The sequence below is a fragment of the Chondrus crispus genome, genomic scaffold, assembly GCF_000350225.1.
Source record: "Chondrus crispus Stackhouse genomic scaffold, scaffold_463, whole genome shotgun sequence".
NCBI lineage: Eukaryota > Rhodophyta > Florideophyceae > Gigartinales > Gigartinaceae > Chondrus > Chondrus crispus.
In genome coordinates, this window is record NW_005179366.1 from 7,701 (window position 1) to 31,648 (window position 23,948).

At 53.3% G+C, this 23,948-nt stretch overlaps 6 protein-coding genes; 5 read left to right on the plus strand and 1 right to left on the minus strand.

Moving 5' to 3' along the window:
• Positions 1–7,073: 7,073 nt before the first annotated feature.
• On the minus strand, positions 7,074–7,157 carry CHC_T00000188001 (hypothetical protein). The gene has a single exon (XM_005719115.1). It carries the CDS (start codon positions 7,155–7,157, stop codon positions 7,074–7,076), a length of 84 nt encoding a protein of 27 aa, XP_005719172.1.
• A 155-nt stretch (positions 7,158–7,312) lies between these two features.
• On the plus strand, positions 7,313–8,083 carry CHC_T00008449001 (HAD-like hydrolase family protein). Its single transcript, XM_005719116.1, has one exon. It carries the CDS (start codon positions 7,313–7,315, stop codon positions 8,081–8,083), a length of 771 nt encoding a protein of 256 aa, XP_005719173.1.
• An 880-nt stretch (positions 8,084–8,963) lies between these two features.
• Positions 8,964–10,355, plus strand: CHC_T00000189001 (hypothetical protein). XM_005719117.1 is given in 2 exon segments: positions 8,964–9,698; positions 9,699–10,355. 1 exon segment carries the CDS (start codon positions 8,964–8,966, stop codon positions 9,696–9,698), a length of 735 nt encoding a protein of 244 aa, XP_005719174.1. The 3' UTR covers positions 9,699–10,355.
• A 254-nt stretch (positions 10,356–10,609) lies between these two features.
• CHC_T00000190001 (hypothetical protein) lies at positions 10,610–11,368 on the plus strand. The gene has a single exon (XM_005719118.1). The coding sequence runs from the start codon at positions 10,610–10,612 to the stop codon at positions 11,366–11,368; it is 759 nt and encodes a 252-aa protein (XP_005719175.1).
• A 278-nt stretch (positions 11,369–11,646) lies between these two features.
• CHC_T00000191001 (hypothetical protein) lies at positions 11,647–13,004 on the plus strand. XM_005719119.1 is given in 2 exon segments: positions 11,647–12,960; positions 12,961–13,004. The coding sequence occupies 1 exon segment, from the start codon at positions 11,647–11,649 to the stop codon at positions 12,958–12,960; it is 1,314 nt and encodes a 437-aa protein (XP_005719176.1). The 3' UTR covers positions 12,961–13,004.
• Positions 13,005–19,875: 6,871 nt separating this feature from the next.
• CHC_T00000192001 (hypothetical protein) lies at positions 19,876–20,694 on the plus strand. Its single transcript, XM_005719120.1, has one exon. It carries the CDS (start codon positions 19,876–19,878, stop codon positions 20,692–20,694), a length of 819 nt encoding a protein of 272 aa, XP_005719177.1.
• Positions 20,695–23,948: the final 3,254 nt, after the last annotated feature.

Consider the following 23,948-nt stretch of genomic DNA (forward strand, 5'->3'; position numbering starts at 1 on the left):
TCCCCGTCTTGATGCCTCATCAAATCAATTTCCTCGAGTTGCAACCACTGACACTCACTGACACCATTCATACTTTGCCTTTTTGATATCCTTGCTCAACTTTGCTTACGGCTTTTCCACGTAAACTATCCCACCCTGCTTGATCTCTTTTGTTTTTGTCCGTTTTCCCTCTTCAAAATTTCAATCCACCCCGGATCATTTCTCCTCTCTCCTCTCCCTATTTGCCCTCACGACCTCCCCCCCCACCCCCACGACATCCATGTGATCTCCTCCACACTTTCCTCGTGTTTCATATGAGAAACTCTCCTTCCGCGGGTCCCCTCCCGACGTCATCCTACGGGATCACCCTGCCCCCTTTCTCTATTGTTCAACTACTGTACCCTTGGTACTACTGTACCCTTGGTACTGTACAAGGTGTTCTTCGCATCCTCCTCAGAGGGGGCCTCAAACACTTCGCCACAGAAGAATGAGGAATACCGCCAAGCACAATATTACCACGTATATTTTTTTATCCTTCCGCAATAACATAATCTTTTTTTTCACGGCTCGTTGAAAGTCTCTCAATAATATGCACATTGCCATCATACTCGAGTATGAGTACAAATCGTTTGGGGTACAATGGGTAAGTACTGCAGCAATTCATCCCTTCAACATTTTGCCAGCAAATGCAACGTGGAGCACACGCGCTATTGTCAGGCCATCGTCGTTTTGAATTATTCTACGCTTCCATCTTTAAACCTTCCCAACAATAATATTGTCAAAGTTCCGATTCCATGCCATGCCATCACATGAATCAAGACAGAAATGAAGATTTCCATCCCAATTCACTCCGCCCACTCGCTTCCTCCCACTCGCTTCCTCCCACTGCGGAAGAGTTGGAGCCTCACAGCCATGGGGAACATCTCGTCCATCTGCTGGAACTCATTCACAATCGCGCCCAAAGGAAGAACACTGGTGTTGACAAAATCTTAGTTCGTTAATCCGAGTCTCGCGGTTTCTGGGCTTGCTGCGTTCATCTAACGTTGTTTTCATCTATTACTGCGCTTGCCGTTCCCCTAATGCAAAAACAGAAACGTGCCGTTGTGTCAATTCACTCACCTGCTCGTGCCCCTCCGTGCGAAGTGAGGGTTTCCCGCCGACTCTTTCCATAATGCCGATTTTTTATTCTCTCGGCACAGTACAATAATACTGTACAGAACAATATGTGCAACCCTGCATGTTGGTTGAGGACAAACAATCCATTGCCGCGCCAGAACTGACGTCGTCATACTTCACTCGCAGGCCGCACTTGCGTGAATAAGGAGCCCTAGGCTAGGCTTCGAAGCAGAAACGTAGACCAGCATGCTACCGTTTCACCATACGTGCCCCTGCACCACCTACACTGCCTTGCCCTTCAGCAAACGACACCGCCTCAATGACGTCAACGTTCATTCTTGTGAATTTTCTGAGCGATGACCGCCTTGGATAGGGCGCAAGCTAAAGCTTTACTCGTCCGTTTGTCAATGCCCATCAAATGAGAGGTCGTCCACCCGGCGCACGCTCTCAGATAGACGAATCTCAACAGATCACAATCCCAGGCGAAAACCGTCTGACAGTCGCGAACAATTCCAAACCATCATTTCCTTCCGTTGCATGCCCTATCAAAAAGTAATAACCGCTTCGCGAAGGGTATGCTGCTGCTCCCCTAACGATAACAAAACTTCTGCTGCTTGGGAGCTCGCAGAGACATGGCGACCAGACACAATCTCTTCGCTTACCAATCACAATAAACAGTGACTCGGCCAGATATAAGTGGTGATCAGCTGATCGAAAAAAAAAAAGAACGTCAAACAGGGAAATTCCGACCATGCTTCGTCGTAATGTCGTTTCAGCACCATAACACCAATTCAACTAAGTCGGCAGGACACAAGCCAGGCCCTCGCCTACATGACCAATACAATCTGCCGTGCTGTGTTGCCACAATGAATCTGGTCGTCGAGGATGGTGGAATTCTATTGCCACAGTCCACCGCTTGATGCGCGTTGTCCCCCAACAGCATCATTCAATCGCTGCGACCCAGTTCCATCATCTCACGTCAGTTCCTGACCACAGACGAGGACGGACGGATATACTTTGCAACATCATTCACTCCAGCAATCGGCCATGCAGCCTTGCGAACGAGCCGGACAATCAGCCTGTAGAATGAGAAACCACGCAATGACACATGGATCGCCCTCGTGGTCTCTCTTCGCCATCGTCGTAGTCAGGTGTATCGCGATGAAGATACCTTGACGACTGCGTATCCTTTAGCCTCGTCGGGCCACAGTAGTCGAGAATTCCGACCCGGCACTATCCTTCGGTAATTCCCCCCCCGGATACGCACTGTGTCATGCCCTCGTATCATGATCAACCGAGAGGTTTGCAAACATGTGTTCACGTTGGCAGCTTACCCATTGCCACGTCCCCCGCGCTACGCTCCTTCGTAACTTACCTTGAATTGTACAATATCCCCAGGCGCGCCGGTCACATCTACAGTCAGTATTGTTGATACTATAGTTGCTGTACCTTTTAGTTTTTCATCACTTGAGCAAGGGTGAAAATCGAGCTGCTGTACAGTGCTTCTCCAATCCACCTCGCAGCCCGGACGCTCCATACGATGTCTGCCAGTCCAGTACAACTTGTACGCAGTCGCCAGAATGCTGTCATCAGGAATAGCCCTTATGTTTAAGGTTGTATGCTGTCTTGGGAGAGAAGACCGAAACTGAAGTATGTTTTTAAGTCGTCAATAAATCTGAATGCAAAAGAATACAGCGAGAGCATAACTGTTGTCTACGTTCTTTTTTTAAAAGTGCGGCGAGCGCGTACTGTATGAAGTCAGCCGCCTTCTGGTCACCGTCGATCAACATCAGGCGGAGTTACTGCCACTGCCACTGCATCCAACCAGTTTCAACCAGTTTCATCAAGCAGCGTCGGGCGCATGCGCGTGCGACGGTAAAAACCAAAACACGAGGGTACTGTCCTAGCAGTCTGGCGCTTCGCACTTGTCCGTGCCCAATCGGTTACATGACCTTTTAGACTTGATGCCAACATTAAGAAGCCTGCGCTACCGCCACCCGCCGCCCGCCCAATGCTCAGTCTTTTGAGTCTGTTGCCTATCTGCAAAGGACACGAAAGCTTGTAGTGATACTGCCTTGCACCCTGGTGTACGTAAGGGAGCGCAAGACTTGTGTGAGGTTGGGGCCCCTAGCACGAGCAACGAGGTAAGAATATTTGTGGGCTGCCAAGTTGCGAAAACTGTTCCACTCAAGTCAATGTGCCAGATCTCCTGCGTCTGTTAGTGCTCCATGCTGTACCAAACATGCAATGTCATTTCCCAAGCAAAATGGGCTCACGAAAAGTTGCTGAACACCTTTCTCTCGAGGGACACAGGCGTGCCACCTGAGCGGGAGGGCGACGTTTGTAATTAGCCAATGTCGCGAGGCACAGAATCGAAGTTGAGCCGCTCTCGAGAGTTGGTGCTGACCACTGACCAGATTGCAATCCTGTGCAGTGCAATGCAGTGTAGTGCGCAGTGGTCGAAACGTTGCTCCACCGCACATTAGAATTCTGCCGTCGCGCCTGCTGATCTGATTCATACCCACAGTATTCACCACATTTCCACATAAGCAACACTCTTACAGTACAGTATTGCGCGACTTCATGGAGGAGACTCCAGAAAGGGTTTTGCGATGAAGGTTCATGAAAGAGCATGTCTTGCTGTCTCTCTGCCTGGTGAGATCGCAGGACGCTTTATCGTAAGAAACATGCGTAGCGTGTGGTGCGGCGACTATGTTCGGTATGGATTCAATGCGTGGACCTCAGATGTACGTGCAGCAATGTGCCAGGCGATCTCCATGTTCGTCCGTTCCTAACGACGAGCACGGTGAGCAACTCGCACGCAAGGCACTGCTACAGAATTTTGCGCCGGGCCGCGGTGCGTATCACGGGGTACAAAAAGTCGCACGTGTACAGCAGGTACGGTATATTCTTCACCCCCAAACTGCGTCAGCTTGCAAAACCTCTAAACACGATAGACCCGGCGCAGATAGAGCCGCAACCCCTGCGCAGGAAGGCTAGTGGTTGACCACTGACCTCAGCTGTTATGCGGTGTTAGTTCTTTAACAGTCTTCATGAATGCAGCTATGACTGTCTGGTCATAGCGTCGCTTGGATTCACCAGTCATAATCAAGGATGCGGAGCTAGATATGCGTTCCACCTCAGCAGAGCTCATTAGCTCAGTTTGTTTGAAGTTGCTGTACAGTATGTGGAATTTACGTCTGCCACAAAAGTCCTCTTCAGCTGACCGCTTCTCCCACTTGAGCGAAGGGTAAGTAAACGTCTGTGCGTTACAATTTTCCTCCATTCAGTACAGTAGTTTTGGGCACAACTGACCTCAGTTGAGACTGTGGAAACAGGTCTATCAGCCCTCTACTGTCGAGAGATGGACTCGGAGATGAGTACAGTTCATGTTTGTCGTGAAGTGCTCTGTGGCTGGAGGACGTGTGGTGATGCAACGACATCCTGTGTGAATAAAGTAAGGGGAAAGGTAAGCGGTGGCTGTGTACCGCAGATCATAAATGTGGTAGGAAGGAGTCTTAGTCACATGTGGGAGCGAACGAAGTTGTTCACACTCTATATCCTCACACCTTGCAATATGTGGGTTCTGTCTGATCAACTGAACGCTCGTTGGCACAGTACAATGTGGTACAGTGACCTCGGCGCCACGCCGAGGTCAGCCTCGGGCCGTACTGGTGCGTTGGTGCGTTGGTGCGATGGACACTGCTCTGAGAATGTGTGGGATTTTAGCAAAATGGGCTCCGTGCCGCAAGCTTTGTGCGCACCGTATGACAGTAGACGCGTTGTGAGCATGCCCCTCTAACATGCTCACAGCTACATATCTCGGGGAAGTCAGTATTATTTATGGGTGGGCACGTGGACAGGCGACTGTTCGCTGCCCCCTTGCAAGTAAGTGAGGCAAGCCGTCTGAAAGCGACTAATCACGGCGGATTGGGCAGTGTGCTTTGGAAGTGAGAAATGAGGAGCAATAGCGTATAACATAGGGGGAGAATCTCGAGTACAGAGTGGCATGCATACACACGTCAGGCGATGGATAGGCGCTGTTTCTACTGTGGGTATCAAAAATGAGCGGGACGACTGTCGATTCGCGCGTCAAGTCGTCCGATAGCGGCGCTCGCTACGGTGTCGGAGCAAATTACATGTTAATACTGGACCAGCGCTGCATGATACACTGTAGGCGGACGAGTCGAGGGGGGGGGGGGGGGGGGGGTGGCGGGCGGGGGAACGGTACACGGGGATACCACGAGATGGGACGTTACCGCGTGGTGATACAGTAGACTGAGCAATCTGTTGGCATGGGTATCTGGGTGGGTAGCGAAAAGAGATGGAAGGTTTAGGGTTATGCCGCCTGTCCTGCTTCTGGGGAGGCCCTTCGAAATGCAATCAGTCGTTGAGAGAGAGTAGGTTGCCAGGATAGCGAGAGCATGGCAAAGGTGGCGAAACCAAGGAGTGAAGAGGTGCTGTGCACCCCCTATGCATGTGGAGTGTCTCTAGTAACTATTGGACCTTTGTCCTCATATGAGGACATTATTCGACCTATTTTTATTCTTTACTTCCACCTCCTCTTCGACAAAAAAAAAGATACCCCCGCCACCGTATTTGACTTCTGACTTGGGAACAGAACTATTTTGTGAGAATTGCATGTTCTTCGTGGTCGTTTTTAGATACGTCTGGAACCAAAAACGCCATTTTAAAAATGGAACTATGTACTCAATCTGCATTACATTCTTAATTGTTCTGCATATTCAAAGCGTGTTTCATGTGTGTGGTTTTGCGAGATGTTATTGGCGAAAACAAGTGCGTTAGGGAAATAGTGTCCAAAATAGCTTTTTTAATATACAATTTAAGTTATGAATTTTTGCAAAAAAAAGAGCTGTCCTCATAATATGAGGACAGCTCTTTCTCATATTATGAGAACAAGCCCCCCGTCGGATGCCCTTCGAAGGGGGGTAGACAATAGTACGGTAGTAGACGACAAGCGATTTGCCTCATATGGAACCACCTGTTTCTTTTTGCAAAAATATTTACATTAAATCACAAATCCAGAAGTGATTTTGAACAGCTACCGTACATGCCCTCGGCAGTAACATATTGCAAAAAAATGGGATAGCGGTTGTGAATACAAAGAAAGACAGATTCTAATGAAGTTTTAGTCCCGGTTGACATTTTAAACAGGCATTTCGGATTCGAAGATATCAACGCATAACGTTTTGAGGTTGGTCAAAAAGGCTTCTTTTTAGGCATTCTAAAAATGGCTGGGAAAGACGTGCAGATCTCGCCTAACTCGATCCTTCCGCAACGTACAAGTCAACTACTGTGGCGAGAGTATCTTTTTCCTTCTTGTTGGGCAAGCACAAGTCGAGGAAAAATAAGTTGAAAAGTAGCCTCACATGAGGACACGAGTCGTCTAAACACTACTCTCAAAAATGGTCGAGAGAGCAAAAGGAAAATGCCGACCCCCAGGATCGAACTGGGGACCTCAAGAACTTCAGTCTTGCGCTCTCCCAACTGAGCTAAGTCGGCGACACACTTCTGTCATGAAGCGGAAAATACTGAGAATTTAAACACATTTTTATAATGGAACTCGGGCCTTACAGTGGAGCGTTTTTTTAATTGAAAATAAGCGATGCGTTTAAGTGATAAATAGAGGTTATGTGGCGGGCTTAGATTAGAGACGCGCTCGATCCAGCAAGGGCAAGTTTCGTAATGTGGCCTAGTACACGTACACAACTCGCTGCTATACCCGCCAGCATACCGTCCCATCTCCCCGACTTTTTGATCGCCTGCTGATGTGGCGAGTAGTCCAGAAAAAGCGTCATTGAATAAAAATTAAGCAGCGAGTGGAACTGCAAGTGCGCATTGGTGTCGCTCGTGCTCACCCGCTTTGTGGCTGTTATTCAAACTGCATTTCAGACTCCTTGTGGCTGAGATTCAACTCGCCCGGACGCCTCAACCCTGATTCCCGCTTCTTTTTTCCATTAATTCACAAACCGCGAGCACTCGATCCGAATCTTAACAATCCCACTCTCGAATCCGTTTACCCCCGTCTCCCTCTCCCGCATCCTCAACTGCTCCCATGCCCGCCATGGCTTTTGTCCCCTCCTTGCACGCGCGTCTCCCAACGCAAACCTCGACCCTCTCCCCCCGCCGCTGCGCCCACCCCCAGCGCTGCGCCCACCCCCAGCGCCGCGCCCACGCCCCCGCCCCCGCCGTCACCATGTCCATCGCATCCTCCAAAGCCCTGATCTTCGACTGCGACGGCGTCATCGTCGAGTCCGAGGAGCTGCACCGCCTGACCTACAACCAGACCTGGAAGTCCGAGGGCCTGGACTTCGAGTGGGACTACGCCTTGTACGGCGTCATGCAGAACTCCATCGGCGGCGGTCGCGAGAAGATGCGCTGGTACTTCGACCAGAACGGCTGGCCCGACGGCTCCCCCGTCGACTCCCCGCAGCTCGCCACCCCGCGGGAGGAGCTGCTCAACCATCTCGTCAAGCGCAAGTACGAGCACTACCGTGACGCCGTCATCAACGGTGAGGCCTTGCTCCGCCCGGGCATCCACCGCCTGGTCGACGAGGCCCACGCGCGCGGCGTGCGCCTCGCCATCTGTTCCGCAGCCAACAAGAACTCGTGCGAAATCGTCCTGGACAACCTCATGGGCAAGGAGCGTCTCAAGAAGTTTGAGTTTGTTCTGGCCGGAGATGTCGTCAAGCGAAAGAAGCCCGACCCCATGATTTACAACCTGGCTCTGGAGAAGCTCGGCGTGCGCGTAGGGGACTGCGTCATCATCGAGGACTCGGAGATTGGCCTGCAAGCAGGCATCCAGGCCGGCATGAAGGTCGTCGTCACACACACCCCGTACACTGCCGACCAAGACTTCAAGGGCGCCGCCGCCGTCTTCCCCAGCCTGGGCGAAAAGGAGGGTGACACCTTCGTCGACGTCGACCTTCTGTTTCCGGATCTCGTCGGCGTCCCAGCCTCCGTATAGCCGTCCGTCGTAGCCTCAGTTTTTGCATACCTACTAGTTGTTTTGAAACCGTGCTTGTCCCTAGGTCATCGGCAGCACTTGCTGCAACACCTCCTCCACGCGCTCCTCCCCTCCAAGCCTCCCCCTCTCCCGCGCCACCTGCACCGCTTCTGCCGCCAGCATCGTCACAAGATTCTCGTTCTCCTCCCTTTCCGCGGTGGCCGTTGACACGACCACCCGGATCCCGTCCGCCCCCACGTTGCGCCGAATCGCCTCCCAGTGGTAGCGGCGTCCATGCCGCTCCCCCGCAAAGTACTCGTCGCCCGAAGGCAGCACGAGCACAACCCCCTGCGCACGGCCCTCCTCCAAAAAGCGCAGCACCACGTCGGCGCCGGAGCCGTGGCCCAGAAGCACGTCGCCCGGGGACGTTACCTCGCGCAGCGTAGACAGCCACACGCGCTCCCAGCGTTTGGAGTTGGACGCATACGGATTGGGGACGGACGCGATGGACACCGGGACGGGAAGACATGAAGACAGCCAGGCGTACCAGGGGGGGCGGTGCGGGGTGAGATGGTCGGGGACTAGCACTACGCCCGAGGCTTTGCAGGTCCAGGGAGGACGGAGGTGGGCAGGACGGAGGTGGGCAGGACGGAGGTGGGCAGGTCGGAGGTGGGGGGCGAGGGAGAAAGCCGACGACATTGCTCGGAAACGTCAATAGCCGTTTCGGGGGGTGGATGGGGGGCCGGGATTCGGCTGAACTGCAAATACTGTAGTAGGCCTTCTGTTTCTTCCTTGATTCAAAACTTGCAGGCGAGATCACAGCCCGTGGCCAGTGGCCAATGGCGTCTCTACAGCGACGTGCTGGGACCAATGGGAAGCGGCCATATTCGCCAAGTGGAAGATGTCTCGTAGTGATGTTCTGTGCCACAGGCGCCCCCCAAAGCGCTGCACAGGTGGCTTGTATGTGCGTTGTGCGGGACCCATCCGGCCGTACGCATCTCAACGCACTTTTGAACACAGACCTCTTCCCTCCCGAATCGCGCCGCAGCCACCACCCCCCCCCCCCCTCTCAGGCCATGCCCCGGAGCCTCCGCACGCCGCCCTAACGTCTGCCGCCCTCCTCTCCCGCCGCCATGGCGCTCACGTCGAACCGGTTCGTGCACCCGTACTACGCGCTAAACGGGCTGCTGTTCCTCGCCTACGCAACTCTGCGCGTGCAGCGCCTCTCCGGCGGGGAGCTGTCCGCGACGGACATGTTCGGCATCACGCGCGAGGCGCAGATCTACTTCTCGCTGGGGCTGATGCTGTTCACGCGCGCGCTCTCCGCGCCGACGCTGGACGCGTACCTGTCGTCGGCGTTTATGTTTTCGCGCGTGGCCGTGCTGGTCTGCCTGTGGTTCATGGACTCTCGGCTCGCGGTGATGTTCGCCGCGCTGTGGACGCTTCTGTACGCCGTGTGCCCGCAGCCACGGTACCGGCTGCCGGACTCAATCGCGACTCTCAACAACGTGACGTTCGAGCAGCGCATCGCGAAGAACAAGCACCAGACGATCCACGTGCTGTGGTGCCACGCGACGTGGTCGGCGCGGTGCTCGCAGCTGGCGCCTGTGCTGGCCGCGCTGGCGAAAAGCTATAGCCATACGAGGGTCAGGTTTGGCAGGGTGGACGTATCCAAGTTTCCGGGCGTCGCGGAGGGGCTCGAAGTTAGCATGAGCGCCGCGAGCAAGCAGCTGCCGACGATTATCTGCTTCAAGATGGGAAAGGAGGTGGCTAGGATCCCGCAGGTTGACGGCGAGGGGAAGGTGGATGCAAAGTGGAGTAAGGGTTTTACCGCGGCGCATGTGGCGCAGGAGTTAAGGCTGAACGAACAGTTGCAGACGGCTAAGCGGTGGGAGAAAGAGGCGCAGGAGAGGTATAAGAAGAGCAAGAAGAGGGAATAGGTGTTGTTTCGTGGTGCTAAAAAGGACAGCCCTCTACCATGCGCATTTCCGAAGCGAGAAGCGAGAAGCGAGAAGCAAGAAGCAAGAAGCGAAGCGATGACGCACCCGTGGCGCGAGTCCTGACGGGGGCGGGCACAACTCACACCTGCCCCTCACCCTTTCGCTCACGGTACAGAAAAGATGGTGCGCCGCACGCGTTGCACGTATCACATGGGTCAGCACGTTACAAGTCGTGGACTTTGTTGTATTATTCAGAGCAGAACACGGCACAAGGCACATGGCACGAACAGTGCATATTCGGGGAAATAGGAAAAAATGATGGATTAAGACGAAAGAGATTTTGCAACGTTTCCTCTCACTGCCTCGCAAATGCCGGCTACGGTTTCTCCTCCTTTCCTCCTACCCTTCGAAGGGTAGTTGCGGTACCCTTCCCTACTCGCGTAATATCCCAAAAGTGTCACACGACGAGGAGTGGCAGTAAGGACGAAGCCCGTGGCTTTACGTAAACCAGCTTGAAAGTGTGGGCGCTGCAAGATTGCAACCACCGCGCGCCACTGCCGCACGCACGCCGCACGCACGCGGCCGCTTGGCGGTGCGTGATTGGGCGATGTTTTTGCAAGCAAGGACGATTCAGCCAACGACACGTCGCCCTGCCTTCTCGCCTGTTTCATCCCTGCTGGCCCCTCACTGCTGGTCCTCACTGCTGTCGCGCAGTGACAGGCCCATCCCTCATGGAAAACGCCCCCGCTTCCCGGATGTCCCCTGCCTCAACCTCTTCAACCTCCACACTGAAGTAAGGAGTAAACATACGTTTACCCCTTCAGTGTGCAACGCGCTCACGCTCCGCCGCAGTAAACATACGTTTACCGCGGAGCGTGAGCGCGTTGAGCATCACGCTCATGTGGGAACACAGCGACATGGGGGAAGCCAAGCTTTCCACACGCCCTCCCCTCCTGATGTCGACGCCCCGCCCACCGCGCCGCACCCACCGCACCCCGCCCTCCTCATAACTCCATACGCGCCTTCGTATGCGCACCCCCTCCCTAAACTTCGCCCCCAGTGCCGCACCCCTCCCCCGAGTCACCGCCCCCGCCGTCTCCAGCCCCGCACATGGAAACCAGGGAGCGCACAGGCACACGCTGGTCTGCTGCGCGCCGCGCGCTACGCGACCTTCCCGCCGCCGTGCGCGCCCTCTTCCCGCGCTTCCGCGACGACCCAGACCCGCCGCGAGCGCCCCCAGACGTCGACGTGGACGCGGCCAGCGTCGCCGCGGACCTCGATGCCGAAGAAGCCGCCTTCCCCGATAAATCCGCCGAAGACCGCTTCGTGTACCAACCGAGCACCGTGTGGGAACGCCTTCTCGTAGGAGGGCGCGTCAAAAACCGCCTGAGTAGCAGTAAGTGCGTCCGCATACCCTACCGCGCGTGGTGTAAGTACCTGCTTATTCTTTTCCTTGTACTGCTCGGCGCGTTTTTTACCCCGCACTTGATGCCGAAGTGGTTCGGCTTTGAGTGGGCGACGCCGAAGGACTTGTGCCAGAATGCGGACGAGAAGATTGCCGCACTGAAGCAGCGCATTGAAAACCTCACCGATTTGCCGAAGCTGAAGAATTATTACGCGAGGCAAAAGTTCGATTTAGCGTGCATGAACTCGTCGGCGGACACGTTTTATCAAGCCCCAGACAGGTTCCAATGGCCGCACGAGTGCACGCCGGAGAAAGCCTCGGATAGCCTGGAGGACGAGGTTTGCGTCGGGCCGACCACGAAGAGCGTGTGCGACGACATCGGCGGCATCCGTAAGATCTTTGCAAGCCTTGCGCAGACGTGCAAAAGCATCACCGTGCCGAAAAAGTGCGTACAGACCGTCGACAGCGAGCGCACTGAGGAGCTTCTGAGACTGGAGCGCGAAGAGAACGCCCAGGTCTTCAACAAGACCGCCACGGAAACGCAACCCATCGTGCAGACGGCCAACGACAAGGTCACGGAAATCCTTAACCGCATCCTCGTCCAGGTGGACATCGCCTCTGATATCTACATCGCGTACAGCATCGTCGCGCTCATCATCGGCATGCCGCTCATCATCTACAAGCGCGAAAAGGGCTCGCGCATTCTCGGCGCCACTTTCGGTATGACTAAACTCACCTTCATCATCGTCGTCGTCGTGTTCTTGTCCATGTACGAGTCCTTCTTTCTCATCATGAAGGAGACAGACTTTGTGCGCATCTTTCGCAATTTTCGCAACGATCCTTGCTACGTCGACGGCGACTTTTCGCGCCGCCGCGTCAACCTCATCATCCACACATGCAACAACGTTACCCAACTGGCCACTAATAGTACTTATACACTTCAAGACATGGACGGAGTTTACTTTACGACGCGTCGCTTCGCACTCTGCAAAGACGCCACGCGTGAGCCAAGTGCGCATCCGCGCCAGGGCGACATGGACTCGCTCCGACACAGCTACCGAGATGGCGATAAAAAGTTTCCTGGCTCGTGCAACGCCACGTATCTCGACTCCGAAACGTCGACGGCTCCAGAAGACCCTGGTTTCTCCAAGTTGCAGGCACTGCTGGGTAGCGGGGTCGTGGCGCAACTGTTTCTCAAGTTTATCGTCACGTCGTGGCTTGTGCACATAATGGCGTACTGCGAGCCGATGATCATGCACAATGGAAAGGTGGAGATCTGGGACACCAATAGAAAGCCAACGGAGGAGAAGGGTGGGGAAGAAAAGGATGCGCAGGAGATGCCACTGAACGAAAGGGAAGCTGCTTCGGCGACACGGTTTGCCAGGGATAAGCATTTGCTGCCGGCGATTTTTATGAGTATACTGATGGTGGGGGAGGTGGTGTTGATCGCGTATAGCATGGTGGTGACGCACTCGGGGAGGAGCGACATGCTGACTACAGCAGGGAATACCGGTATGTCGACGGCGTTCACTTGCCCGTTTCCGGCGACGTAGAGCCAGAGTTGTGTGATGCTTCATGTAAATATAAATGAAAACAGGTCACCTCGTAGACTCTTATCCGTTCCTGACCAGCAATTACGCTGGTAAGGAACGGATTACGCTGGTCAGGAACGGATTACGCTGGTCAGGAACGGATTACGCTGGTCAGGAACGGATAAGAGTCTACGAGGTGACCTGTTTTCATTTATTATATCCGTGGGAGTCGGCCGATGCATTTGCAGGATCCTACTGCTTTTCAATAAGCCCCTCACCTTGGCCGTTCCGCCACGATTCAACCTCCAATACCAGGCATCCCGTTCCGCCCGCTCATTCCCAACATTTTCCGCAATCTCTACCTCTCCCAGTTCGGGCTCTTTGCATTGTCTAAAGGGCCGCAACACCCTACCGACCCGACTGTCACATCCGACGCATAAAGGCCGACTCCACCATGCCATTTTTGTCACTATCTACATCAGTACACTCACATCTCCTGTCGCCATGCACCTACCCAGCTTTCGTAGCCATGCCTCCCCGCCTCCGCCCGTATCCTCTATCGCCACCCCAGACCTCGAATCACAGACATCCCCGTCCCATACCCCGCGATTCGAATATGCGCCTGACAACTTACTTCAGCGCCTTCTTGTCAGTGTGCGTATTAAGAACAAACTCGACTCCAGCAAGATCATCCGTCTTCCCTACCGCGTCTCCTGCAAATACTTTCTCATTCTTCTCCTTTTCCTCATCGCAATTTTCTTTACGCCACAGCTCCTACCCCGGTGGATCGGCTTCGAGTGGGCCTCGCCGAAAGATCTCTGCCAAAACTCAGACAAGAAGCTCACGTCTATCCATGCGAAGATATTAAATCTTTCAAAGTTGAATGAAGGTGCTATCTTTCTCAAGGAACAAAAGGTTCATCTCTACTGTATGGAGACTAGCGCCGGGCAATTTTACCACGGGCCGAAAAAAAGCCCCCCACGCTTCCAATGGCCCGATGAATGTACTAGCGAGATCGCCCAGGTGTCTCTTATGGAGACAACCTGCGTCTCACAGGACGTCAACGTGTGCAAAACGGTGGGGGGCTTCACTGGCTTCCTACTCTCTGTAGGCGGCTCATGCGAGCAAACGCTGGGACCGGACCTATGCACCAATACGACTAACGCTGACCGCGCCAGCGCGCTGCTGCAACTGGAGCAACAGCGGGACAAAGACATGTTGCAGAACACTTCGCAGGTGGCTGAGGAGCCCATCGTGTCCACGGCCAATGACAAGGTAAACGAGCTTGTGGCGAGGCTTATGACACAGGCGGACTTGGCGAGCGATGTATTTATACTGTACAGCTTGACATCGATCGCCATTGGCGTCCCTTTGGTTGTTTATAAGAGGGAGAAGGGATCTAGAATTGTTGGGGCGACTTTTGGATTGACTAAGGCGTCGTTTGTGATGATGTTTATCATTGCTATGGCAATCTATGACTCGGTCAATGTGATTTCCAAGGAGACGGATTTTGCGAGGCTCTTTCAGAATTTTCTCAATGATCCTTGTTACGTAGATCCCAGGTTCTCCGCAAAGAGGGTTGAAATGATTGTGGAGGTTTGTAATAATATTTCCTACATTAAGAGAGAGAGTGACCATCTGCTGCAAAAGATGGACAGCGTGTACTATGATACTAGGCTGTTCGGTTTTTGCAAGGATGAGCGGCGCAAGCTTGCCAAACACCCCAATCTGAAAGCGATGAATGAGATGCGGCATCAATATCGTTCGGGTAACATTTCAATGCCCGGTATATGCAATGCAACTCGCTTGGATGAAGAGACGTCTATAGCGCCACAGGGGGAGGGGGTGTCAAAGCTGAAAGCGCTGCTCGGAAGTGGCGTCCTGGCGCAAGTCGTCCTCAAGTTTTTCGTGACAAGCTGGCTTTTGCATTTGATCGCGTTTCTAGAACCTCTAGTGATGCACAACGGCAAATTGGAAGTCTGGGAGTCAAAAGAATTACCACAGCTCACAGAGGAGGAAAAGAATTCAGTGACGAGGTTCGCTAGAGACAAGCACTTGTTGCCTCTCATTTTCTTTAGCCTCCTGCTACTTTTTGAGGTTGTGCTTATTATATACAGCATCGCAACTACGGTGAATAGCAGCGGAGACATTATCACGAGAGAGGAGTTTCCGCCGCTTGAGGTGCCGCACTTGGGGTCCTGTCCAACATCACTGGTTCAAACCTGATTGATCTTCCGTTACTTCAATCCGGGCTGGTGAAACAGCATTCTTGTGCCTGAGTTTATCGAGAAAAAGCGATTACATCATCATCGCCAGAATCTGTGGAAGACGGGGCGAAGTACGAGTCTAGTTTCCTAACGCTCTTAGACTCAATATCAGGAGTTGGAGAGTCTAGGGCGGATTCGAAGGGCCACTGGCTCTCGCTGAACATCGACTCCTGTTGGAAGAGAACTTGAACGTCTGCATCCACCGGCCATTTCCACAAATCGATTGGTCTTTTAATGTGGAAAGCGGAATGCCAATTTTCCAGCGCACAGAAGTATGCTGAAAGTTTGTGCATCGGGTGGGTCGATGTTGGAGACTGCCACCACTTGCACGTACGAATATACTCAATGGCCAGGTGACCATTTCTTGTAAAAGTAGCAACTTTGCTCACATGTTTAAACGATGTCGATATCGGCTGAGTTGACAAGCTATCACCTGAAACCACGCATCGCCATCGAAAGGGAACATGAGCTTCGAACAATTGCACCATTGCAGGGTTCATAACTTTCATTGCTCCAAACGTGTAGACACTGCTCTGACGACCTTGATCAGTAAAACAGCGCATACTGAGGTCTAGACTACAAAGTGTAGCAACCGCGCCACCTGATCCATATCCTGTTACAAATATCGGCCTTTGTCGTTGACGTAGGAGACTGGATACTTCCCGAAGAATATTTCCCTGTACAGAGCTGTAAACTGTTTCAAAGCCAGCATGAACTCTACACTTTCGAAACAAGCGATTATCCTTAGCAGATAACCCTTTCACCCGCAGCACATCCAACTCCATGCACTTTCCGGTTAGTGATCTCCCTAGAAATGTCTTCGATAAGGGAAGCAAATAGCTGTGTTTCAAGTCGTCTGCCGAGACCGGTTTGAAGGCAACAATGATTCGATCTACACCTTGAAGTAGTATCGCGCCGATATTTCCGCCCCTAGGAGCGATCACTGAGTGCAACGCATACTTTGGACGCCCAAAATCAGAAGGCTCTCGCACCCCGCCTTGCCCACCCGAGTTCACAGTTGCCAGCCAGGCCATATTGAAAAGAAGCGTTGCTGTCTCCAAAGAAAACGTGTTCTTCTGAGGCACAGGGAACTCGGTTAGAGGATTCCTTTCATCAGAAACGCGATAGACAAGGTCATTGCGTCTTCGGGGAGAATCGCCCGGGAAGATTGCCGACATAAGATCCCACATCTTTGCAATAATGCCAGACTCGTTCCATGAATGATGAACATAAAATTGTGCAAGCGCATACGCTGTGACTGTTAATGAAACTGCAGAATGACCGAGTGGTTGGGATAAGATAAGATTTTCCCTCCCCTCTATCATATATTTTCCACGGCTAGGAGCCACCAGTGCCATCATCAGACTAACAGAGAGTATGTTGAAAAGCAAGAGGACAGAGCTATGTTGAAAAAATCTTAAGGCAATGATGATCTGATGGACGGAAGTATTGGAAAGGGATGCCAGAAAATTGGTCTGCTTTCTCAGATCTCGGCCGAGGGCGAGGAAGATGGCCAGTTCCAGTATACTCGTCACTGCCACCGCTGTTACATCCCTGACATTGATATGAGTCCAATGGCTCTGCACAACCATACCCAGCAACACAAACACGTTTTGCAGTGGAAGGGGCTTGAGGTGAATCATGAAAACAAACGCAGTAACCAGACGTAGCGTTGCGTATATCGAGCATAGAGAAATATGAAAAAAGGGAAGTTTTGGGTGCTCGATATCCATGTCGACGTTGTGTACCGGAAGTGTAGACTGCCCGCATGTAAATGGATAAACCCAAAGATAGCACATAATAATTGCCACACCAAACGCATTGCTTGTGTCGGCACAAAGCAGTAAAAACACATTTGGAAGGTCATTCTCTCCCGTAATCTCGGCAGCGCTTCGCCAAGGTAAGCTCAATAGAACGGCAGCGAGGAGCGGCCAAGTGGATGCACGCTGGAGTCGAATGAGAACACATCTTTCCTCCTCCTCTTCAACCGGCTCCCTTGACTTGGCCAGACGGCAGGCTGAAGCAATAGCGGAAACGAGAAAAATTGCGCTCCCGAGCCCTATCTCAATAAATATAAGCCAATTTGGTATTGGCTTCGGGACAGCTCTGCCTCCACTTCCGCGGATTGATGGGAGCGAAAGTATACCAACTGCGGTTGCGGCAAGTATTGCTGATAAAAGCGAGGCCATAACTGCGGATGTTTTAAGGAGACTCATTTCACGCTTTGTCATTTCGAGCAACTTGATTTTTGAATCCATTGTGGGAGAGTTCCAGTTTTAAAAGGGTGGTAGGGAATACTGCAAACTTAAATATTGTCTGCGACGGAGAAAGAAAAATGAAACCACAAGAGGACGTTGCATCACACCAGGGGGGAACTCACGAATAGAAAACCATCATCGTCATGTGTTGGCAAAGCAGGCGAACACAACAGATGGTCGGTTTTCCAGACTTACGAACTCAACTTAAACTGGTTTGTTCTTCACTTTAATAAACCTGACCGTCGAACTTCAATGCAAGTCCAACCTACATTTGGCATCGCTCGAATGAAGTATCTGCTTCATTCCATCAGCTTGGGCTTTCGCAAACAGCCTGCGCGGGGATCGAAAAAGGTTGTGATGCTAGAATTTGCATTTAGAATATTTCAAATGCTGTGACCAATGACAGAATTCCCTTCGACACGTTGCCAAGAGCAGGCAACACATATTTCATGCATCCATCGTTATGCATTCCTTCACAGGCAGCAGGACTTATCGAAGTTGCGCAGCAATTAGCTGTGCGCCCTCAAGGGCGATTCCGGGGGCATCTCTGCTTAGAAGTGGGCTTCGCGTAGAGTCGCGACAAAAGTCTTTCCATGCATCCTGCCAGAAGAGGTTTGAATAGAAAACGCACATCCTGGCAGAGCTCTGACTATTTTCCCCGCGATCGCCCTTGTACGCAGCGAGAGGATCGAGAGGCTCGAAAACGCGATCCATGGAGGCGCAGAAGGTTTTAAAAAATGAAAAATCTTTGTCAAGGAGCTGCTGCCGCAGATGCACCCACTTGACACACTCACCGCGCTCGGAGTCGTGCTGCACCAAGGTGTTGAGTAGAGCGTTTATCGTGGCGCCGACGGCGGCATGCGAGGGCGGCGGAGAACCTGTTCTTCTACGTTTGCGGGGTGAAGGATGAGGTGACGGAAGGCGCGAGATGACCGGAAGTGATATCGTAGATTGGGTGCCTTTGGATGCTGTCGGAGAGTGACGAGATGAGTAATCCCTACAGTTTTTGTCAGCTAGAGGAGATCGTGCGAAAATCCTTTCTTGGCTCGTCTGTGAAGAGTCTAGCGGTAGACTCTGGCTTGCAGCTATATCTCTGAGGTCGTCTGTTACGGTGGCACTCGGGTCCGGCCAGTCGTCCAGAGAAAAGGCATCCTGGTCCGTATCATCAGGGTTAAATGCGTAGGGATCAGGACTCTGGGAATCTTGTTGGGACGGGTTGTGGCTCTTGCCAGTGTCTAGCGGTATTGGAGATTGCACGAGCTTGCCCCCGTCTTCTAAACGGGCACCCTCGTCTGCATTGACGTGGAGCACCTCCTCTACTTCAGTCCCATGCTGAAATGTGTCACTCCTCTCATGTTTCCGATCGCTTGCATCGCGAGCAATCTGAGTTGGCGACAAAGTACAAACCTGGGTACATCCATCCGGACGCCTACTCCTTCGGGGGTAGCTGGGGTGGTGTGCTTTCAGAGCGCGCAGCAGGGTTTTCAAGGAGCTGTACGGCAGCTCGTCGTTCGCTTGGGCGGCAAGGACATCGCTGAAGCGCAGCAAGGCCATGGGAGACATGGTGAAAAGATACTAGAGAGGGTGAAGTGGACTTCGATGTGCGGGAGGAGAGAGACCGCGGGATTGCTGGGATGCACTCGTTTTTTAATAGAGGGTTTGCGCGGGTATTTGATTTGTTTAAACCAAAGGCTGTGTGAAAACGAGAGACCTCTGATCCGTGTCGCAGCGTTTCGAAGTTTTAGGATTCTTTTCGCTTATTTTTTGCCATGTCCCCGGCCCCCCCATGCATCAGTCCGCCTTTCTCCCACCCCCCTTCCCCCCCCTTCCCCCCCCCCCCCCTCTTCCCCATCCCCCGCGGGATCCATCTCTTCATCCTTTTCTATTTGATCCACCTCGCTAGCCGCCCGCCCCACCCCGCCAATTGTCCATCTGCTGCCGCCATGTCGTTCGGCTTCGGCGCCGCGCCGGCAGGCGCACCTCCCCCCACCTTTGGTGCCCCTGCTCAGCCCTCGCTCTTCGGCAACACCCAGCCGCAGCAGCAGTCGGCGCCCTCGCTCTTCGGCGCCGCGCCGGCCTCGCAGTCCTTATTCGGAGGCCAACAGTCTCAGCCCGTGTTCGGGGCGCCCGCTTCACAGTCTGTTTTCGGAGGGGGCGCGTCGCAATCGCTGTTCGGCGCGCAGTCCTCACAATCGCTGTTCGGCGCGCAGTCCTCGCAATCGCTGTTTGGCGCGCAGTCCTCGCAGTCACTGTTCGGTGCGCAAGCTTCGCAACCACTGTTTGGGGCCCAATCTTCGCAGTCGCTGTTTGGTGCACAATCGTCACAATCGCTTTTCGGTGCACCAGCGTCGCAGTCGCTTTTCGGCGCGCCTTCGTCGCAATCGCTATTTGGTGCAACCCCAGCACAAGGCATGTTTGGCGCCACGCAGCCTACATCTCTGTTTGGCGTCGGACAAACTCAACAACAAATGCAGCACCCACAGCAACCGCAGCAACCGCAACAACCGCAGCTGCCGCGAGCCCTTATGGAGCTGATTGACCGTTTAAACCCCATGCGCAACGAATCAAGCATGCACGCCGCTCTCTATAATGTCGTAAGTCCATCTGACGTGTCCCGCTACGGGCGACCAGCGGCAATGAACGAAAGTCTGTGGGACGCCGCCGTGGCAAATAACCCAGATCCGTCGCGCATGGTGCCAGTGCAAGCAAATAATTTTGACGACCTTCTACGAAGATCCGAGATGCAAACGCAGCGCATCCAAGAACATGGCGCCGTGCTTTCGCAGATCGAGGAAGGACTGAGTCAGATGGAAAGTGCAGTGGAGGGCGATGTGACTACAAGGCTGGCGACATACCGAAGACGGCATCGCGAGCTGGCGAGAAAGTTGCTGCGCCTAGCGAGTGTAGTGGATATGGAGACCGCGCGGGGCGATCGAGCCACGCTCACAGTGGGTGAGGCAGAGAGGAGGAAGAAGGTAGTAGCCATTGCTAGGGCGCTAGCGGAGCCCGCCGAGTTTAAGGACAAGCTGGCTGACTTGGTTGAGTTGGGGGAGAGCCATGTGCTAGAGAGGAGGGCTAGAAAGGACGTGGAGATTAGGGATGTTCGGGCTGCTGGAGCGATCAGGAATTTGTTAGGTGAGCAGCTTAAGGGAATTGAGCATCTGGCGAAGGTTTGTGAGAAGGCGAAGAGGGACCTGGATATTGTGACGGAGGGCGTGGGTGAACGGTAACAATGCGTTCCTGGTTTGGCTTTCTCCGCTCATGGAGTTGCTGAGGCGGGAGCGGGGAAGGCGGAACGGTGGGGAGAGAAGCTGGGATGAGCAAAAAGGCATGCGGAGACCACACTGTTGGTTGGGACAATATAAGGGCGAGTGTTAAACAGCCATGCTTTCGGGCTGCGAGCACCACCTAAGAAGACGAATGGGTTATGGGCCATGCAGGTGTAAAAGATATGTTGCCGTCGCAGAAAAATTTGGCATGTCGCATACTGTACGTGTACGTACTTATCTGAGGAGCTTGCATACAGCAAGCGAGCGTTCGGCAACAGGGCAAACTACTCCCCACGCGACCCGTGTATCCTGCGTGATGTTCTCATCGGTGTAGCTCGAAAGAGGCTACAGCACAAGTTGCGAGTTTTGTCATCATAGTCACATGAGTAAGTGCAAGTTGTGTTCTGTTGCAGCAGAGGCTTGGCCATATCATCTTCTCTGTCGGCTAAAACGACAAGAGTGACGGCTAGAAAAACAACTGTTTGCTCCTCTTCGCACGAAACATTGTTGTGATTATGTGGCGGGCATACACGCAGCAGTTGTTCGTGGAGGCATGAGAGAGCAATGAAGGGCATGCGCAAGTACTGTAGTAATTTGCGAAGCAATGGTTTAGCGTGAGGGGTGTGCCCCCTCGCTGATGGGAGCGTCCAAGCAAGCATGTCAGATGGGTTGGGCTCATGATGGCCTGGCGCAGTAGTAGGCATGACTTGGGCAGTGTAGACGCATTGTGGACAGATATCTGCCGCGACCAATGCACTGTAGGCGCAGCTCTCTGCTGGCATCAGCAGTGTGGTGAGATTGAAGTGGGGTGCGTATCGGGGATATATTGATATCGGAAAGTCAATTTGTAAGTGGAGGATGCGATTGGATAGGGGCTTGTTGGACCCACGTTTCAGGTGAACTTCAGAAGAAGCTTGGATGCCCAACACTCGCCCAACAAGTGCGGTGTTGCAGAAGCATTGTTGCCAACCCGTCGCCGAAGTGGATGTATGCATGAGTGGCCCCACTGCTCACGCCTTCTGGACCACGAAGCGGCGCCCGTGCCTGGTCAACGCTGTTGGTTGTGGAACTCGACGCCCTAAGCTTATCATTTACCCTTACCTCCGAAGGGTATCATTACCACCTCCTAAGCTTATCACACGTGCACCGGAAGCGAGGGGCGCCAGGGGACAGGTCGTAACCTCCCTTTTTAGGTCTATCAGTTGTTTCTGCGTGCGGCTATTGGCAGTTGGGGAATACCCCTTGGATGTTCCCCTTCAAAAAAAAAAAAATAAGGGATGTTTCAAGGCAGGGGCGGGCGCACTCGCTGGACCATGCGCATTGCGCCCCCCTGAAATTGTGGGGACCTCGAGAGACAGACTGTCGGTGTTGATGGCCAGCCGCGCCCGTGTGATGGCTTTGGTTTTTAAGATCACAACGTTTGTTTTTGTTTTTAAGAACGACACTGGTCCTGCAAGTGCTGCATGACGATGTCGTGAAGCTGTACTTTTGCACGTCAATATACTCAGGAACGGTACCCTTGTTTTCCTCCTGCTTCAAGACTGTTACCAGTAGTAGAACTCTCCAAGCAGGCATGGAAGGCAAGCACGTTGTTGGTTGTGAAAGCTGCAGTGCTGGTCTACAGTCATCCCTGGCTGTCGCTCTCAGCACCTACCATGGACTGGGGTTAAGAATGCGATTCATGATCATGGTGATCGAAAGCGTTGAGAAGGGATGTGTACGTCGGACTTAGTGCTGTCCCCGTGTAGAAGGACGTTAGGGGTTGCTGAGTCAGGCGGACGCGACTTGCTGTACAGTAATGGTTATCGATGGATATAGACGTTGAAAGAGGTAGCATCTGCAGAGATCGATAGGACGGGAGGTCGCAATTTCGCTTGCAATATTGCAGCGCAGGGATAGGATGTTTGCGCTGCGATGCAGTGCAGCATATGTAAGAAAGCGGGATGCCAGGAGTGAGGAGTGAGCCATTACTTGTAGAAGTAATGTTAGACATTGCCAAAGACAAGCAAGTGGGGTGGGCACGACAAGCGCGGAGATGTACGTTCACGAAAGGCTGGGGATGATATTCGAAAGGATGCCGAGCGAACGGTGGCTGGCGGAGAAGGTTGGGGGGGTAACGGGGTACCCAAGGGTACTTACCCAAGGCCCAAGGGTACTTACCCAAGGGTACTGTAAGGTGGAAAAGCATGCAGTACTGTAGCCTGGCGCCGGATGTGCTGGTGAGCTTCCGTGAACGCTCGGAAAAAACAAGAAATGTCAGAAGTTGCAAAAGTGTAAGCGGGGTGTAGGCCGGCTGGAGCCCATTATTTTACTGTGTGTCGTCGACAATGGTGGGCATGATTATGCGTGACATGGGCCTCCAGAGATTCTATTGAGCACCCTTACGTCAGGCCTGTGCATGCGGATGTAAACATCGTTTTATACAGGTACAGCTGCAACCCTATCGTGACTTTTCACACTGCCCGTGTAATGCTGTAGGTTGAACAAATAGTTTGGCAGCGTAAATATATCGGCGGCTTCCATATTTAGTCCAGTGTCGCCCGCACCGGAATACGAGGTTCTCACCCACATCTGCTAACGTCATCTCATCCACTCCCGCTAACCCCTGCTGCCTACTCCGGCACTTCCCTTTTTGTCTTCATCACACACTTCCCCCTCCGGCATGGCTATGTGGCATCATAAGCCCGAACCGGTCTTCACGAACCCCGTGCCCCCATACTATCGCTCCACCGTCAAACCAGGCCGCCAGCCCACCGCCCAAGATGACGCCTCCTCGTATCGCTCCGCCATACCCGCAGCCACTCACGCACGGCCCCGTTCCGACCCCCGCCGCTCCGCTCACACCCGCCATGTACTGGGCCCGCCATCGCAACACAGTAAAACCTGTCGCGGAGACCCTCCGCCCCTGCAACATCGTTCTCACCACTACCAATACCCTCCCCATCATATCCCAGACCTCTTCCCTTCCCCGCTCCGCCCCACACGTGCTCCCACACCGTCTTTTGTCGGAACCATGTCCAAGGACAAATTTATGCGCGTCTTAGCCACATTTCTCGACATTCACGCCGGCCACAACCAAAAATTCATCTCGCTACCTACATACGCAGAGCCGGAGAGCGTCTTCTTCTCCGTCTCGCGCCCGGAAATTCCTACCACCGAGTACGTCAAACGACTAGTCACCTACACTGAATGCAGCCCTGCTGCTTTCGTCGTCA